At 35.3% G+C, this 19,368-nt stretch overlaps 1 protein-coding gene across 1 annotated transcript in view; it reads right to left on the reverse strand.

Moving 5' to 3' along the window:
* Positions 1-10,290: 10,290 nt before the first annotated feature.
* RGS18 (regulator of G protein signaling 18) overlaps positions 10,291-19,368 on the reverse strand; it is a 25,798-nt gene continuing 16,720 nt past the window's right edge. Inside the window, exons 4-5 of the mRNA XM_007118564.2 lie at positions 12,771-12,937; positions 10,291-10,801 (exon numbers count right to left, since the gene is read on the reverse strand). Of these exons, the coding sequence (XP_007118626.1) occupies positions 10,544-10,801; positions 12,771-12,937 (425 nt within the window). The 3' untranslated portion in view covers positions 10,291-10,543. The remainder of the gene's footprint in view (positions 10,802-12,770; positions 12,938-19,368) is intronic.

Raw genomic sequence — 19,368 nt, forward strand, 5'->3', positions numbered from 1 at the left:
CCGTGCTTCCACTGCAGGGGGCCCAGGTTTGATCCCTGGTTGGGGAACTAAGATCCCCACAAGCAACATAGCACAGATAAAAAAAAAAAATCTAGTTAGTAATTTGATTATTATTTAGGATTATTAGAGAAGAAAGTAGTACAGAAAAACCAAAAGGACATGAATACATACATTTATTTAACTAGCATTGTTACCGTTTTCTGTTAGAACTTCTTTGGAAGAGTACCCATCCTAGAGAAGTATAAAATCAAATTAGGAAAGAACTTCTAATTCACAGTAAGTTCTGTTTAGCAGTGCTTGCAGTAGTGCTGTCCGACTTCTCAGTATATTGACTAAGAAAACCCAGGAAAGAAAAAAAGACAAAATCTTAAAATGACCATACAAACTAAAACAGAAGCAAACTACCACTGGGTAAAATCTCCACAACAAACTACCAAGAATCTGGATTCCATGTTGGGATTGCTGTCTCAGGTCAGGGTGGCTGTGAAAGAGAGGAAGCTTCAGGAGACGTAGAGGGATTGCAAGAGGTTTCACACCCAAATGCTCCAGGAAGAAATCTGGGAGCAGGATATGCCATGCAATGTGCTTTTTTTAGGCATTATAGCAACTCAGCTCAGTAGAGAAACAGGATCATGTCTCTGAATTAATATTTTGCAGGATCCATCATAAAATTTCAAAAAACTCTCTTACATGCTCAGTAGGGTTCAAGAAAAGCAGACTTCCTTACCAAGAAATGTAGAGAGTTATTAGTTATTTTGATTTAAAGGGAACAGGGTAGATATCAGTTGATTGACCCTGAGAGAGATCATAATTCTATGACACTTTTATTAAAATAATTTGATTTTTAGATAAACAACAGATCAACAGATGTCTGCCACACTATTGTGAATAAGAGTACAATTTGAGTAAGAATCCTGTTCAACTAGATAAACATGGAGCATAGCCAATGAATAAACACGTGTTGGTTGCCATGGTTAAAAAAATGCTAGTGTAAGTTTGGTGAGATGGAAAGAGGTAATCAGAGTAAAGATAAAACTGGCTTAGAATTACTTGACTAGTAGAACTGCACAGAGAATTGTATTAAGAGTTGACAAACTTAGCACTGATAAACATATTCTAAAGCCAATGAACATATGAAGGAGGCAATACAAAGGATTGCTAATTCTAAGAATTTGTTACTCTACAGGATTGTCTCTTTGTATGTCTCAGGATGAGAGTGTGTTAGCTGACATCATCAAAAAAAGTTTGCTGTAATTGTTGAGTTATTTTCTCTGATAATTATTCTTTTAGCCCTGAGGTTGGTTTTAAAAGCTTGAATTAGGAATATTTCATGTTGTATTATTTTCATATTCCTTATGCATACCTCATGCAAATTAACTTTCTTATAGCCTCATACTGACCTTTACCTCATTGAAGGAAATTAAATTGTAAAATGAATCTGCTTAGGAAAATCATTTTCAGAAAGTATTTCTTCCTCCATGTTGTTGAAGTTTGAGATGCTTTTAGCATACCAAGTCATCAATCTTATTATATAATGAAATAAAAATCTAGACAATTGGCAAAAAATTAAAATATTTTGTCTCAGGATGAAAATGAAATAGCAACTCTTAAAATATTGGAATTTAGTAGAAAAGAAAAAAATGTTGGCAACAATTAGCTCTGAATATTCTCAGAATTTGATGGTGCTTTTCATACCATATATTGGCATATTTGACATTTTTCTCAGGCTGCTTGAAATCGGTGAAACACATATAAAGACAAAGACATTTTGATTCTGTAAATATCTGAAAATCCTCAATTTGTACTTCCAAAATATATTCACATATTAAGAAACAAAAATACCTTAAATACCCAGAAATGAAAGATGTGCTTTTGCATGTAGTAGTTACAAATAATAAACTATTTTCAGTTTTATCTAAGAGTGCTTTTGGATTAGTTTTTTAATCTCTAATGATTTCTGAGGAAAAGAAAACTGCAAGTTGTGTATTTTCTGTTCACAAAGTCTCAGTTGCCTCCTAAAATTCACAAATATAACCTTATGATGCCTGGTGGCACTAATGTCTTGTATACTAAAGAAGAAGGAGAAAAACTTTGGGTTTCCCATGCACCATTTATTTTAAATTCACATTGCATCTTATTTTCAAACTCTGAAATCATATTACATGGACTTTACTTCCTTTATCTAAACATCCTGATTCAATTTTCAATTTAAAGTGCTTTTGAATGTAATGTCATGCATGGAATCAAAAATAGAAGTATTGGTGTTTTATTTTCGTACCCAGGAATAGTTTTGTTTTTAAGCCAGGTTTAAAGGAAACAGACCTATAAAGAGAGCTTATAGATTTCAGAATAATCTCAATAACCAATTACTTAGTTTAGGAAGATGAAGTCTAGGAGATAAAATAGCCAATCTATAAAACTCCATGAGTCCCAATTGTTTTTTTTAGAAATTTTAATTTTAAAAAAGTAGAAGAAAGAATCATAACATATAAATTAGTAAGATTGTCAAGCTGTTGACCTCAGGGTTTGTAAAACAAAAAATATAAGTAGATTCGATGATTTTTTAATAAAGTCTATGATTCAGTTACATATAACATATTAATACATGCACAAAGCTCTTTCCTATTTGAGAATGTTTTCATGGAGATTAATTATCTGGTTCTCCCAGAACCTCCTTCTTTCCCATTTCTGTCTAAGCCTACTTTTCCTTCTGTGTGATTCACTGTTTTTCTATGATGTTAAACATTCCTTTACTTTATGTAACATGATTAGAGGTTTTAAAAGGATATATTCATCAAAAACTTTCAAATGTATGATTGTGATTTTACATTTGGTATCTTGAGACTTTTATTTTTTTTTCTTGTTAATGTGAAGTCTGGTCTGAAGCATCCTTTGAAGAGACTTGAGCAAACAACTCATTTTATATCTTTGCTAAAGACTCAGTCTTATGACATGGAAGAGAAAAATTAATCTCTGTGATCAAAGTTTATAATTTAAAATTTTACTTTGTATACTATTAATTTTAACCAGTAGTAGTCATTCCAACATTTATTCTATAGATGTATTGGAATCTTGGAAGCAAACCTGCATGGCATATATAAAGTAGTAAAAAGAAACAATGGACATTTTAAAATAAAACACAAGAATAAACCAGTAGCTCTAATTAGGTCTTATAAAAATTACTCAACCAAATATCTAAAAATTAAGGTAGTTCTATTTAAAAGTGAATTTAAGAGATCAACTCATTTACTATATGACACATATCCTAAGTATTAAAGCCAAAGACAGAAGTATGTAAACTTGGTATTTTACAATTGAGTAGTTATTAGATTAAATATGCAATTTTAATATGAAAAATATTAGTAAGTATCTCAATACTTCCAAAAATCAGGAAGTCAAGAAATGACTAGAATTTAAATACTGATAAGAATTATGACTAACAAATTCAAAGAGTATGCTAATAAACATAATTAATTTACTTTTTTCTTCCATAAAATGAAATTCTTTGAATTTTCATTGCTTTGAAAATTACCATTCAATTAAATTGTAATATCTTTAGCATTTTACAAGTAAAATTAAATAAAAAACAATTGAATTTAATATAGTTTTCATTTCTTTGAACAATTATGGCTGTGTATGTGTATATTCACTAACACACATATTTATAATATCGGCAAAAATAAATTTGAAGGAAAGAATCTAGTGTCATGTTGAGTTCTGATTAAGGTTTAATTTCCAGTAAAACAAACAAGATGACTTTTTGACAGTTTGTGTTTTATCAGAAGAGAATCCTGATACTTAGGAGGCATTAAGGAATTATTATTGATGATCTCTAAATCTCCTTTCAGCACTAGTGTTCAGTGATGAAATAAAATTTAAGAAATCTGCTGTCTAAAGCAGGTTCCCAGTAATGAGCTGGATTCCCCTTTTCAGAACAATGTCATGCTTTGAATAGAAAATTTCAAATTTTGCTAATTTTTTCTTACTCAAGAGCATCCCACAGTGTTTTACTTGTAATAAAATACTGCCTTTTAGGAGCCATTATTACATTCATCGTGTGTTTGTCTTAATGCAGGTTAAATGATATCTTTTCTTTTTTTAGGCAGATACAGTTGCTGGAATAAACAATCAGTATTTGCAATATTCAGGGATTAAAAATTCTTATTTTCACACACTTTTTTAAAGCCCTCAAATTACTATTTTATTGATTTTTCTCTAATACTTTTTATTTGATGTTTATAACCTTAATTTTCTAATCAAAATCCTTTGCAAAGTGTAAATATTGTCATATTATATCACTCCAAACATTTGCCTAAGGACTTTCTTCAGTGAGGGAAAAATAGTGAAATTGAGTGACAGAGAAAATACACTTAACCCAGTAGACTGAAGAATAATTATTATTTATCTTTTAAAATACCTTTAAAAATTTATCTTTTAAAAATCAAACTATATGTATATATATCTATATATGTATACACATATCTATCTATCTATCTATCTATCTATCTATCTATCTATCATCTATTTATCCACCCTGAAATCTTATTTTATAAATTCTTGGCAAAATAGCCACCTAGAGGAAAAAAACAAGCAAAAAACAGAATAGAAGAAAATATACCTGAAATTGGCTAGCAAAAATAAATTAATGGATCAAGTTGCAAAGTTACTGTTTCCTTCATGATCCTATGATTTTTTAGAGAATGTGTATATTACATTTCATAATAGATATGCTTTTGAATAATATAGATAAATAAAATTTTATGGATTGAACCATGATTTTTCAATGAATTTATTTCATAGTTTGAGGTATCATATATCTGGTTTTGGGGTGATATTCATTTATCTGTGTCTTTTAACACTCTGCTTTTCAGTTTTCTACCAAAAATTTACTTCCAAAGACTCTATGTGAAATAATTTTCTGTGAATAATACCTAAATACATTTCTGGGACCTCCTACTTAAAGGGAGCCTGTAATGAATCACATGATGATGCGAATAATGCCCATTAATCTATTCCATGAGATCAGTTCAGGTTTCCAGAGATTGGCATTTTAAAGTAAAGCATTTTAAAGTATTTCATTGGAAAGAGCAATTCAATACCTAACCTTATACCATAAAATATACTCAGACATATTGTGAAGACACAAAGGTATAACTCTGGTATTTTACTACATCATTGTGAAACTGTCTTGCCATTTTTTAGAGATAGGTGAAGCAAGATATATGTGACTGTTTTTCATGTTATATTGAAATGACTGATTTATGTGTTTGGCTACACAGGAACACCATGGGGTATAATATCCTCAGTGATAAACTTTATACTGTGTTATTCATCTTTGCCTTCCTACCATCCAGTACAGTGACTTGAACTGAGGTGAAGCTGTAGCAAATGTTTATTGAACTGCAGCGGCTCTGTATGATTAAATAAGGATAAATTAGACATGAGGTATTCCAAACTATGGGTTATTAAATACATGTATCACTGGTATCATTAATACAGATATGCCCTCATTCGAGTTCATGTTTAAATATTCCAATTTCTCTGCGGGTCACAATAGTTTAATGTTCAGAAAATAATTTGGAGATTTCACATACTGATGGCAATCTTTTCAAATGTTTTTATTCAGTTCTTTGCTCTAGTAGAGTCTCTTACGCACAATTTTGATATTTTTAGTAGCTCCAAATTTAACAGTTTTAATCATCATCTTCCCCACAATTATTACTTATTTCCTCCTAGTAGGTAAAGATATCAGAGATGAGACTGTAAACAGACTATATAAAGATAATGCTGTTGTTTTTATGAAATCTATGATAAAGAATTTCCTTTGGTTATTAATTCTAAAAGTTGCATTTCTACTATAGAAAACTTAATTAGAAGGTTAAGTTCCACATACATGTGATTTTCTGTAGAATGATTATATTTTTTAAAATCACAGTTGAGGGCTTCCCTGGTGGCGCAGTGGTTGAGAGTCCGCCTGCCGATGCAGGGGACACGGGTTCGTGCCCCGGTCCGGGAGGATCCCACGTGCCGCGGAGCGGCTGGGCCCGTGAGCCATGGCCGCTGAGCCTGCGCGTCCGGAGCCTGTGCTCCGCAACCGGAGAGGCCACAGCAGTGAGAGGCCCGCGTACCCCAAAAAAAAAAAAAAAAAAATCACAGTTGATACTGTCTTTTAATTTTATTAAATGCAATATTTTACCACTTCTGCTGTTAATTTCTCTCTACTGTTTCTCAAGTGATATTATTTTTTTTAATGTAACTTACAGTTATGTGGGTTCTTTTTTTTTCTCTTTAACCATTTGAAGGACCTTTCTTTACTCTTTGGAGGCCTTTTCTACAATTTGTTGACTTATAAGGCAAAAACAATGAAATGAAGTTAACAACAAAAAAACCTTAAATATAATGTGTTTATATGTGTGTGTATGCTTTTGGTTAGTTTTGCCTTCGTTTTATAAGATAAGCAAAGTTTGTGCAAGTTAGTGGGTCTACTGCTTTTCACTTAAATGAAATTAGCTACTCAACTCCTAGCTTCAAAAGATAAATGATACCTGCATCATCAGTCACAGATGGATTTGTGATTTGGGATAAATTTGAAGGATTGTCTTGTTTAAGCGTGGCTTTCAGCTGCATATTGTAGAATGCCAACTTTATCAGAGAACGTCCAGGAAGAAAGTTTCTTTCTTTCTCCCTGCCTTTCACTCCTGTTTGATTCATATCTGAATGTCCAACAGCTAACAGTACCAATCAAATACACAGTGTTCAATAAATATTTGTTCATTCAACCAACATTTTACAGAAAATGGGTTTGGATGTGTTATCTTATCTTTTATTTTCATTGTTGAAAAAACTTTAGGTGATGTAGATGAACAAATTTGTCAAATTATCAAGGGTTTTCGGTTTTGTTTTCATTTTAAGACAGATGATAATTAAAGAGCAAGGCAATCAAATATAAGGCCAGTTAATATGACACAGTGAAAGTAAATTTAATGTGTTTAAATTTAGTTAATGCTGTATAGTTAAGTCTGTGAGCATTTCAGGGTTTGTGTATCTTCAATATTCTTTGTCCCCTTTTTTTCTCTTAAAGAAGGGCCTCACTGCACATAACCAAAAAGTTAAGCTTTTTCAGCTTTGTCTTTAAAAAAAATTTAAGCTTTTAATGTTCCAGTATTTTTCATTTAGCTAAAAGTCATTATTTACTTTTGTTTGCAGTGCAAAGTTGTAAAAGATTTCATGAGAGCAATAGCTGCCCGCATATGTTATTCTGGAAATCTCATTTTTCTCAAAGGATATTTGTTTGATTTGTAACCTAGACATTACTAGAAATTTTATATTATAATTAAAATATGTTACTTAAGGGACTTCCCTGGTGGTGCAGTGGTTAAGAATCTGCCTGCCAATGCAGGGGACACAGGTTCAAGCCCTGGTCCAGGAACATCCCACATGCCGTGGAGCAACTAAGCCCGTTCGCCACAACTACTGAGCCTGCACTCTAGAGCCTGCGAGCCACAACTACTGAGCCCATGTGCCACAACTACTGAAGCCCGCACGCCTCGAGCCCGTGCTCCGCAACGAGAGAAGCCACCGCACCGAGAAACCCGCACACCGCGATGGAGAGTACCCACCGCTTACCGCAATTAGAGAAAGCCCACGCGCAGCCAAAAATAAATAAATTTATAACAACACCAAAAAAAATCAGAAAAGTATTTTAAAAATAAATAAATAAAATGTGTTACTTAAATACAGGGAATACTTTTCATAATCCTGTCCATGCACTAAAGTAAATTAATCTATACTTGGCACTTCACAAATATTTTAAAATTTAATCATCTTAAGAACACTGTAAATGTTTTATTCCAGTATTACAAATGAAAAAGTGAAGTTCAGAATATTTAAGTAACTTTCCCAACATATTGCTTTTGATAAGTGGCAGAACCAGGATTTAAATAAAAATATGCCACATTGGAAAGCCTTTTTTTTTTTTTTTTTTTTTGCGGTACGCGGGCCTCTCACTGTTGTGGCCTCTCCCTTTGCGGAGCACAGGCTCCGGACGCGCAGGCTCAGCGGCCATGGCTCACGGGCCCAGCCGCTCCGCGGCACGTGGGATCCTCCCGGCCCGCGGCACGAACCCGTGTCCCCTGCATCGGCAGGCAGACTCTCAACCACTGCGTCACCAGGGAAGCCTTTACCTTTTGCTGAAATATGTACTACTTTCCTCATAGGGCCTCCTGTTGCTTCCATTTAATTCCAAGGTCATTTATTGAGCTTCTGTTATGTACAAAATATGACAGTCTGGGTATTGACTTTTGTCTATGGGCTTTATGACACCTCAGATGATTTAATTCAACCCAAGTCTCTCTTTAAAGACATTCTGTATTTATACACGTGACTGGTCAAAAAAATGTAAGCTATATTTCCTGTGATTTTTTTTTTCCTTTCATGCACTTCTAATTTTTTTATAAAATTGTTCCGTATTCTTAGACCAGTATCCCATATTAACTTTTAGTCTGAATATTTCTTTCATTAACCGTAATTATTTGCTTCTTTTTCTTGTTTGGCCAAGCACCAAGAGGTGCTTTGGAGAATATCAGGTCAATAAATCAATAGAATCCATAAATGTGAGGACCATAAAGAAAATTAGAAATTAGAAATCATGAGTCCTTATCTTGAAAAGTATGTGTGGAGGAAGGATGCTTAGAAATTAAATGAATTTCTGAGAATTGGGCATCTGATAAGGAGCCCAGATGTTAAGACTCTCAGGCTTTCATTGTATATTTCTACAATTCCTTCAGCCAGCGTTCAGTACTGTCTGCACGTTTTTACTTGACTTCTTTCACTTCTACAATTGTTTATTTTGTTTTCTGTATTTGACTACTTATCCCTCCTACAGACACAAACTCCTTGAAGTCAAGGTTTAACTTCATCAAAAAGTCCTGGTATGTTTTTGAAGGGTCTCATGGAATATTTCATAATTTAAACAAGATATTGGATGCTTCTAAAGAGTATTACAAATGAAAAAGCTACATACTAGCTATCTGTGGTCCTAGAAAAATGCTGTTAAAATCAGTCCATGATTTTTTTCTGATGAGATCAGACAGCTTGTATAAAGTCTTAACTCTGTGTATAAAGCTATCAAACTCTTTGAAAAGAGACTACCACAAAAAAAGAAAATATAAATCAGCCAAAGAAAAAAGAAAAATAATAGTTGATCTTTGAAATGCATAATGCCTTGTTTTCATATTCACAACGATGTTGGAAATTGATTTAGCATTAAATCAGTGACAGAATAACTCGATTAATACTTTCTACTCCAATATCATTCTAAAGTAAGAAAATATGTCTTTGCTTAATTTGAGGACAGGAAGGATAATCAATAATCGGTGAGAGCATTTAGTGGTCAGATAAACATTAACTGTATGAATGAAGAAATTTAAAAATATTTATTACTATAGGTGATCTACAGTTTTATACTTTACAGTTCAACTAAAATAACATTTGCCAAAGCCAAATGTATGACATTTTAAATACAGACATTTACACATCATGCAACACACATCTAAAGGTAAATATTTCCCTATAGGTAGAGACATACATACTTATTAGCATCATATTTGAATAATATAGTATTAAATGATTCAGTGAGATTTGGAATAAGAACATGATCCATGGAGGAACACTATCTGAATATGAGCCAATGTGGCATGTGCCTGAGTTTCCAGGGCCTTGGGCTCCTTGCCTCGTTATTTACTCTCATTGCAAAAATAGAGGTTCATGACTCTGGGGATAAACCTCCTCTGGTCATCGTTCAGATGACTGACTGCCCACTATTTTAGAAGCAAGTTTTTCTCACAGATGAGAAGATGCTCCACTCAGTTCCAACCTGGAGCTATTGCAGCATCTGGTCATGCTTCTTTGACCAGCAGAAGTGTTTCCGTATAACTGAGTAAGTCCGTGCTCACTTAGAAATGAGCACATATGTGGATCCCATTCTTGATTGTCAACCTAGGTTCTGTATGACCTGGAAGTTCTGTAGAGATGAACGTGTCCTCCCAAAAGTTCCTGTTGCTGGCTTATAACTAGAAGTGATATATTGCTATTCTTGAGCCAGGGTTCTATACTCTCTATAACTGAGCCAGAGAAAAGCTTCATCATTATAGAAAATGTTGTCCGAATACGTGGCTATCTGAGCATCATATAGTTTACATCTAGAAAAAAAGTCCAAACTAGATATTTGGCCAAACTGCTGAAATTTTGCAGAAGTTTAACCTTTAGAGTCTTATACAACATCATTATTACTTCTTTTCTGCCTTTTAATTAAGCAATACGTTTTTCTGACTATGAATGAAATGAAGTCAGATGGAAGCTTTTACAGAATATCTTGGCAGATAGAGTATATATTGTTAGAATAAAAATTTCGGTTTGCATTTTTTAAATCATTTCAAATGACGCACTTTATTTTAAAAGACTTACCAATTTGTTAACATAAACACGCTATATCTTAGAAGCAGATATACAAGCTTGCCGGCAAAATGAGCAAAATTAATTTTCTTTATAACCAAATGGCAACATCTGACTTTACATCCTGGAATTCATTGTAGGTAAATGAACGTGATCGTCTTCTAAGATTTGTTGGTCTCTGAGGTCTTCCTTCTGTCAAGTCTAAATAGATGTCAGATTTCAGAAAACGCGTGTAACTGTCTTGTTCCATGAGCTGATACACTCTGCTTTGTGCAGCATCAAAACTGTGGAGGGTGGGTTGGGTGATGCTCCTGCTGATGATTTCTTTGGTGTGAAAATCAAGGTTAACCTGGATAATAATAACAATAATAAAAGTGTAATTATCGTCAATCTACTTAAGTAAACACCTTTGAGAAACAGAAGTAAAGGACTGACTCCACGTTGGAGGGGGCATACGGCACTCACACTCGGATGCTTGGTGCTTTTCCTGTTGTGGGTCTAGGGATCCAGTGATTCACTCTGGGCTGGCATTTTACCTGGCTCTTCTCTCCCTTTGCACCCGGTCCTTATCAGTCTCTGCTAGTGTAGGATCACGGAACAATGTAATGTTAGGTGTCCTAGAGATCATTAGATTCAACTCATTTTCAAAGTGGAAACTAAACTTTGTAAAAATTCAGTTATTTTGAGTGAGGGCAAGCAGTGTGTTTGGGGCATATTTGGGATTTCAATGTGAGGCTTTTGCTATATCCCAGTGCTTTTTTCATTATATTATGATGTTTTCCTACAAGCAAATGTGTGCTGAAAATGCCTATATGAATATATACGTGTGTGCGTGTATATATATATAAAGGTATAAAATCCTTTCATGCTTTTTCTCAGAACACTGATGATATATTCGGCTTTGATGGTGCTAAGTTTTCAGTTTTCAGGTAGGTTTCTTCCTTTTCCTTTGTGGGTAACACCACGGAACCAGCTGCCTTTGTTTACTTGTGTGTAAGGGGGAAGACAGGATAATACGTTGAAACACAAAACAGATTGAGACATACTGAAACAAGGAAAATAACTGTCATTTCATGTGCGACAATATCTACATAAGTAATGCTACCTCGTGGACAACAACAATTTATAGTCAAACAAAACTCTTAACAGTGACAGATTATCACTTCTACTCTACAGTGAAAAGACACTTTATTGAGCACGTACTAAAAATACAGAAACTCTAATTCATATTCAAGGATAGTGAAGTAATATTTGCTGGTTTAATAGCCATTTTAGCAATTGTTTCATACAGTTACCTCATACTGAGCTTGCAGTAAAAAAAAAAAAAAATCACAATTGTTTTTTCACTTGAACCATTGCCAAATTAGGTTTTCCTCATCTTTCTATTATGAAATTTTCTTTTAGTCTATCTTAATGTGGAGGGATAATAATTACAGGGCAAATGAAACTTTGTACAGGTAGATGAGCTAACATTAAAATAGTACATAATACAAGCTTCTTGATTTCTCTTACCTTCATCACGTAGAAAAATCTGTAGTTTCTACAAGCAGTTACTTGTGCTAAGGTGATTAATATGATAAATGAATGAATCTAAATGTTGCAATTAATTGTATTCACTCTTAGTCTAGAATAAAATACCCTGAGGAGTAACTTCAGTTATACCTTTCCTTCCATAGCAATATCTTATAATGCATTCTGTTGGTAAATAGAAATCTATATACAGGCAGACCTTGGAGATATTGCAGGTTCCCTTCCAGACCACCTCGGTAAAAGGGGATATCGCAATAAAGCGAGTCACACAAATTTTTTGGTTTCCCTGTGCATAAAAATGTTATGTTTACGTGATAATCCATTAAGTGTGTGATAGCATTATGACTAAAAATAAATGTGCATACCTTAATTAAAAAATACTTCATTGCAAAAAAAGGCTAACCGTCATCTGAGCCTTCAGTGAGTCACAGTAGAAACATCAAAGATCACTGATCACAGATCACCATAGCAAGTATAATAATAATGGAAAAAGTAAGAAATATTGTGAGAACTACCTAAATGTTACAGAGAGATATGAAGTGAGCCAATGCTGTTGGAGAAATGGCACCGACAGACTTGTTCAAGGCAGGGCTGTCACAAACCTTCAATTTGTAAAAAACAAAATATATGTGAAGTGCAATAACATGAGGCAGGCTTGTAAAATAACCACCCTTTTTTTAAACAAAATTCTGACCTTTCTGTTAGAAAGCATGGCAGTACCGATTTGATGAAGACATAGTCTCTCAAAAAGTTTTCAAACAGATGTAAAGTTTTACAATCATCTTTACCTCTTGGGGAGCATCATTCTGTATAAATTTCTCATATATTGCTTTTGCTTTATGAATTATTTGTTGAGGGTCTTTGCTTTTCTTGAAATCTTCACAGGCTATCCAAAATTCAATGTTTTCCTCGCTGAATTCAGTTTTAAGAAATCTGGTAAAAGTCTCCAGTCCATCTACCAAGGAAAGAAGTGATATATTTTAACTGAAAAATATTGATGCTGAGAAAATATGCTACTTGATATTAAGGTACAACCGTAAATGTTAGCGGAAGAAGCGTCTTCCCTCTAATTCAGGGACGTAGCACACATCTTGCTCACGAGGAACCATGTTAACAATCAGCTGAAATCTTCACAACTATGAAAGGCGAGTACCATTTCTGTTGAAATGAGGCTGGTATCATACTTAGACCTGAGTAACAGGGACCTTATATCTGGACCTCGCTTTGGGTCCCTCTCAGCTGTGCCTTTCCCTGGGGTGAGTGTGGTAGGGGTTATTCTACAGAGCCAAAGAGCCATTCCAGCTGGAGATCATCTCTCAGCTTCTAGACCATGCTTCTTGGACTCAGGACCCTGAAATTCCCCGTAAAAGGCTTTGTGTTTCCAGGATTGGAAACACAGATACATCCACCAAAGGCACCTGTCTCAGTGGAATGCACACCCCAAGGCTTGAGTGTGGGCAGGACTTGAATTTGCACACTGGAGTGTCCACCCAAACGTGCAAAGAGGCCTCTCACAGTGTGCAACCAATCCATGGGTGGAAAGTGAAGGGAGGTGGGCTATGCTTATAGGGTAGAACTGGGAAGAGTCTGAGAATTTTATATTCAAACGTAATCTACCAAGTGTCACAATAGAAGGATAAAATGTCTATTTTTAACAGTTTATTAGCCTGATCTATAACTCCTAAGCATTTAGAAATATAGTATGGGGCCTCCAGTTTTACTTTTTTCCTGAGCCCCATGACTGTTAGGGGCAGGTATCAAGTCTTATGGAAGACCGCCAGGGTTCAAGTTCTTGTTCAGCTAGTTACTATGTGGTCCTGAGTGAATTACTTTTCCTTTCTGTGTCTCAGTTTCTCAATATTTAAAATTAAGATAATGATAAAACCGACCTGATAGAGCTGTTTAGAGAATTAAATGTGCCAAAATGTGCAGGACGCTTAAAACAGAAACTGGCATATAGCAAGTACTCTATCTGGGTTTTGATGGGGGGGTGGTGATGGTTATGGTGATGCTGATGATCTTGATGACTATCATTTTTTTAGGCTCAGTTAGGTAAAGTTTCATAGCTAAAACTGGGGCAGCCTCAGGATTCAACGCTAAGACAATCTGACTTTAATACTAGGGTTCTTTCAACTATTTATGATATTCTACTTTTTTTGGCTAATAGGTTTTTTTTTTTTTCATTTATTTTTGGTTGCGTTGGGTCTTCGTTGCCGCGCTTGGGTGTTCTCTAGTTGCGCGAGCGGGGGCTACTGTTTGTTGCGGTGCGCAGGCTTCTAATTGTGGTGGCTTCTCTTGTTGTGCAGCACTGGCTCTAGGCACGCGGGCTTCCGTAGTTGTGGCTCGAGGGCTCTAGAGCGCAGGCTCAGTAGTTGTAGCGCACGGGCTTAGTTACTCCGCGGCATGCGGGATCTTCCCGGATCAGGGCTCAAATCCATGTCCCCTGCATTGGCAGGCAGATTCTTAACCACTGTGCCACCAGGGAAGCCCCGGTATTTTTTTAAAAATTAAACTTCTTTGAGAAAATTATAGATTCACATGTAGTTGTAGGAAATAACAGAGACAGAGCCCATGTACCCTTTATCCAGTTTCCACCAGTATAACATCTTGTAAAACTGTAGTCAAAATATCACAAATAGGATAATGATATTGATATAGTTAAGATACAGAATATTTCCATGATTACAAGGATATCTCATGTTGCCTTTCTACTGCTATACTCACATTTTTCTCACACCCAACCCCTCCTTAAATGTTAGGAACCAATAGTCTGTTCTCCATTGCTGTAATTTGGTCAATTCAAGAATATGATATAAGTGGAATCATGTAGTATATATTGTTTGGGGTAGCTTTTTTCATCTACCATGATTCGCTGGAGATTCGTCAAGGTATCAGTAATTTGTTCCTCTTCATTGCCGTGTTGTATTCCATGGTATGGATTTGTTTAACCATTCCCGTTGAAGGTTTTGGGGGGCTATTATCAATAAGGATGCTATAAACATTTATGTATAGATTTTTTTTGTGTGTAGATGTAAGTTTTCATTTCTGTGGGATAAGAGAAGTGAAGCTGTTCAGTCATATGGTATTTGAAATAGAGAAGAGAGCATTATAGAAACATTGGGAAAAGGTAAAAAAGTTCCTTCTAGATTTTTCAGATAAATTTTCTCAGGGACTTCCCTGGCAGTCCAGTGGTTAAGACTCTGTGCTCCTAATGCAGGGGGCACATGTTTGACTCCTGGTCGGGGAACTAAGATCTCACACGCTGCACAGCATGGTCAATAAATAAATAAATTTTCTCAGAGAAATTCACATTTGAGTTGGATACAAACGATTTTTAGCAATCTTTCTTTAGATTTGTTCTCTACTCATAGTTATGACCTATTTCTCTTTCTGCTATCACAGGTGAGTTATTACACGAGGAAATTTCATGAGTCCTGTCTGGATTTCTCACTTGGCAGCATTTGATAATAATGATCCCCTCCTTTTTGAAATATTCTTCTTCCTAGGATTCTAGGACACCATACCTCCTAATTTATACCATCCGATTACTTTAAGCCTGGCTTAATGTCTTCTGTTCCCTGGTTAAATGTGATGTTTGCTGGGATTCTGTTCTTTACATTCTTCTCCTTTTCTTGCCTCTTCTACCTCCCTTTTCTTTCTCTATCCTTCTGTATCCTCGTCTTCTAACATTTTTCCTGAAAATCCTTTCCCCCTTACTTCCCTCTGTACTTTATGCATACTGCTGGCACCCACAGGCAAAATAAGGCATTACAAACAATCTTGCAAAACAATAACGTTTCTCTGAGTTAAATTTTGATCTAATTAAAAGATTTTAATCTCATTACAAGAAATCATTAGAGGAAAATTTTTCTCTTCACCTCAGATATTCCTCCAGCTACGGATCTATATCTTTCTCCTTACAAGGTCTTTTGAGTAAGCTTTCTGCAGTTGGTCTCTTAATCCCCTCCACTCATTTACCTCCCCATACACTAAAATGTGGTTTCTACTCAACGCTTGACTTAAATAATTTTTACCAAAATGACTTACTGTTATATTCCATGGAAAAATTTGTTTTCCAATCCATATATTACTTCATCTCTCTATGACAGCAGGCAAAGATGAGATATGTCTGTAATTCTTTTCTGTGGCACATACACTCTTGAGTTTCTTCTTATATCTCTGACTACTGCTTTTCTAAATACTTCTCAGTTTATCCTTCTTCCTTCTTCCCTTTAATTCCAATTCCAGGGCAATCACTTCAACACTTTAACACAATGAATATGCTGATGATTTTCAGAAATGATCTCCGGCTCAGATCTCTTTCCTGAGCTCCAAGCTCATATCACCCAACATTTGGTAAACATCTCCACTGAATTTCCCACCAAAATAATCACATCACAGCTGAATTCAATATCTTCACCCAAAAGCTTCCCAGAATGTTTCCCACGCAAAGACACCATCCACTCAACAACTTAACGCGCAACCCTGGCATCCTTAGGGATCCCCAATTTTCTTCTCAACTCAATTGATAATCAAATCTTCTCAACTTTATCTCCTTTATGTATCATGTATCTGTCTTTTTATTTTTATTCAATCTGGAATTACCCTTATTCAGACCAGGATCATATATTACATAGATTATTATAAAAACCTTCTAAGTGGTGACTCTGACTCTGGAGGCTTCCCTTGCTTCCCTCCCCTGCTAACCGCCCCCCCACCACCACTTTCCAAGTTTATTATTCACCTTCTAGTCAGTAATATCTTTCTAGAGTAAAAATTTAATTATGTTTCTTCACTGTTGAAAATTTTCCAACAATGCCCTTAATCTCCTTCCACTCTCTTTCTCACACTCTAAGCTCCAAGCACAGTGAAATAACTTAGAGTTCCATTCATGTGCCATGTTCCCACATTTCTTTAGCTTCTATTGGAAACATATTCTCTTCCTACTCCAATTTTATCAATCTAATTTCATCCGGCTAATCTGTATCACCCATTGAAGTTTAAATTAGAGATCACTTTATCTGGAAAGATTTCACTGATCTCTCAAGAATAAGTTGGGTGTCCTTCATATATGACTTCCTACACTGGGTAACATTTAAACTATTGTGATGCAGTTGCTTCCATATTTTTGTTTCTCATGCTATATTGTGAGATTTATGAGATGAAGGCCCTTGTCTAATTTGCCACAAAAATCCCCAGCATGAAGAAATCACTCAATACTTACTTACTGAAAGAAATAAGTAATAATTGAACACATGAGTAAAAGTACAAATTTTCATTAAAAATACAAAAGTTCTAGCAAAAAAATCTTGTTGAGGAGGCAGAGATGAGTTTGGGGATCATGATATGTTTGGAATTTGTGCGTCAGGGTACAGAGGAAAAAAAAAGAAGAAAGAAACATGCAAAGGGTGCCTGGAAGTCTACATGCAGGTTGCCTGTAGATCCTTGGCTGAGGGTCAGGCTGTACACGGGCAGGGCAAACTCTGTGAAGCCCAGAAGAGTATAGCTGCAGTATTGCTGAGAGGTAAATGGAAATCAGGGAGTTTGCGTGGGTCTGGGAGACTTTGGATTTCTGGCCCAGCTAGAGTGGAGATACCCAACAAAGGCTATATTTTTGGTATAAATACTACAGGCAAGGTCTTTGTCCTCAAACTAAGATAAATTGGAAAGAGATTGGTTTTAAATATCAAACTGATCAGAAAGAATCAAGAGGATCCACCCGTGATTTAACTGACTGCTAGAAAAATAATCTAACGCTGTTTAAAGGAAGACAGCATAATCTAGACTCCTATATCTTCCTCCTTGCACACATACAATAAAAATTTATTAGGCATGCAAGAAATGTCTAATGTGACCCATTATCAATAACAAAAGTGGTCAATAGAAACAGACCACAAGATATCTGAAATGTTGGAAATAGCACACAGGATGTTATAAAAGCTATTATTTATATGTTGAAGAATGAAAATGTTAAAAAAGACATAAGGAGTGAATAGATGCAAAAACTCAGAACAGAAATTGAAACTATAGAAAACAATCAAATGGAAATTCTAGAACTAAAATGGAAAATACCAGAAGCAAAAAAAATTCATTGGATCAGCATGACAACAGATTAACAACTGCCTAAGAAAAGATGAGTAGACTAGAAGATGGGAAGATAGAAATTATTTCATTTAGGATAGTAGAGGACTTCCCTGGTGGCATAGTAGTTAAGAATCTGCCTGCCAATGCAGGGGACACGGGTCTGAGCCCTGGTCTGGGAAGATCCCAAATTCTGCGGAGCAACTAAACCCATGTGCCACAACTACTGAGCCTGCGCTCTAGAGCCCACAAGCCACAAATACTGAGCCCGCCGTGTGCCACAACTACTGAAGCCCGCATGCCTAGATCCTATGCTCGGCAACAGGAGAAGCCACCTCAATGAGAAGCCTGCACACTGCAACAAAGAGTAGCCCCCGCTCACCACAGCTAGAGAAAGCCCACACGCAGCAATGAAGACATAATACAGCCAAAAATTTTAAAAAAATTTAAAAAAAAGGATAGCCTGAAATGAGGGGGAAAATTTCACAATTATACTTCCAGATTTTAATTCTGTTCACTCATACATTTATAGAACAAATAGACAGAATGTCAATCAGAATATGTAAAACTTGAACATTATCAATTAAATTGACCTAATTGACAATTACGCCGTGTGCCACAACTACTGAAGCCCGCATGCCTAGATCCTATGCTCGGCAACAGGAGAAGCCACCTCAATGAGAAGCCTGCACACTGCAACAAAGAGTAGCCCCCGCTCACCACAACTAGAGAAAGCCCACACGCAGCAATGAAGACATAATACAGCCAAAAAATTTAAAAAAATTTAAAAAAAAGGATAGCCTGAAATGAGGGGGAAAATTTCACAATTATACTTCCAGATTTTAATTCTGTTCACTCATACATTTATAGAACAAATAGACAGAATGTCAATCAGAATATGTAAAACTTGAACATTATCAATTAAATTGACCTAATTGACAATTATATGACATTCTACCAAATACATCTTTCAAGTGCACAAGCAGGATTATCCAAGATGGACTACATGCTAGGATGTAAAATGAATTTAAATAAATGTCAAAAGATTGAAGTCTTACACAGTATGTAGTTTGCCCATAAGGGTTTTAATCAAAAATCAACTAGTTATTTTCACAATGTTGATTCTTCCAACCAAGAACATGGTATATCTCTCCATCTGTTTGTATCATCTTTCATTTCTTTCATCAGTATCTTATAGTTTTCTGCATACGGGTCTTTTGTCTCCTTAGGTAGGTTTATTCCTAGGTATTTTTTCTTTCTGTTGCAATGGCAAATGGGAGTGTTTCCTTAATTTCTCTTTCAGAT

The sequence above is a fragment of the Physeter macrocephalus genome, chromosome 4 (genome assembly GCF_002837175.3).
Source record: "Physeter macrocephalus isolate SW-GA chromosome 4, ASM283717v5, whole genome shotgun sequence".
Classification (NCBI taxonomy): Eukaryota; Metazoa; Chordata; class Mammalia; order Artiodactyla; family Physeteridae; genus Physeter; species Physeter macrocephalus.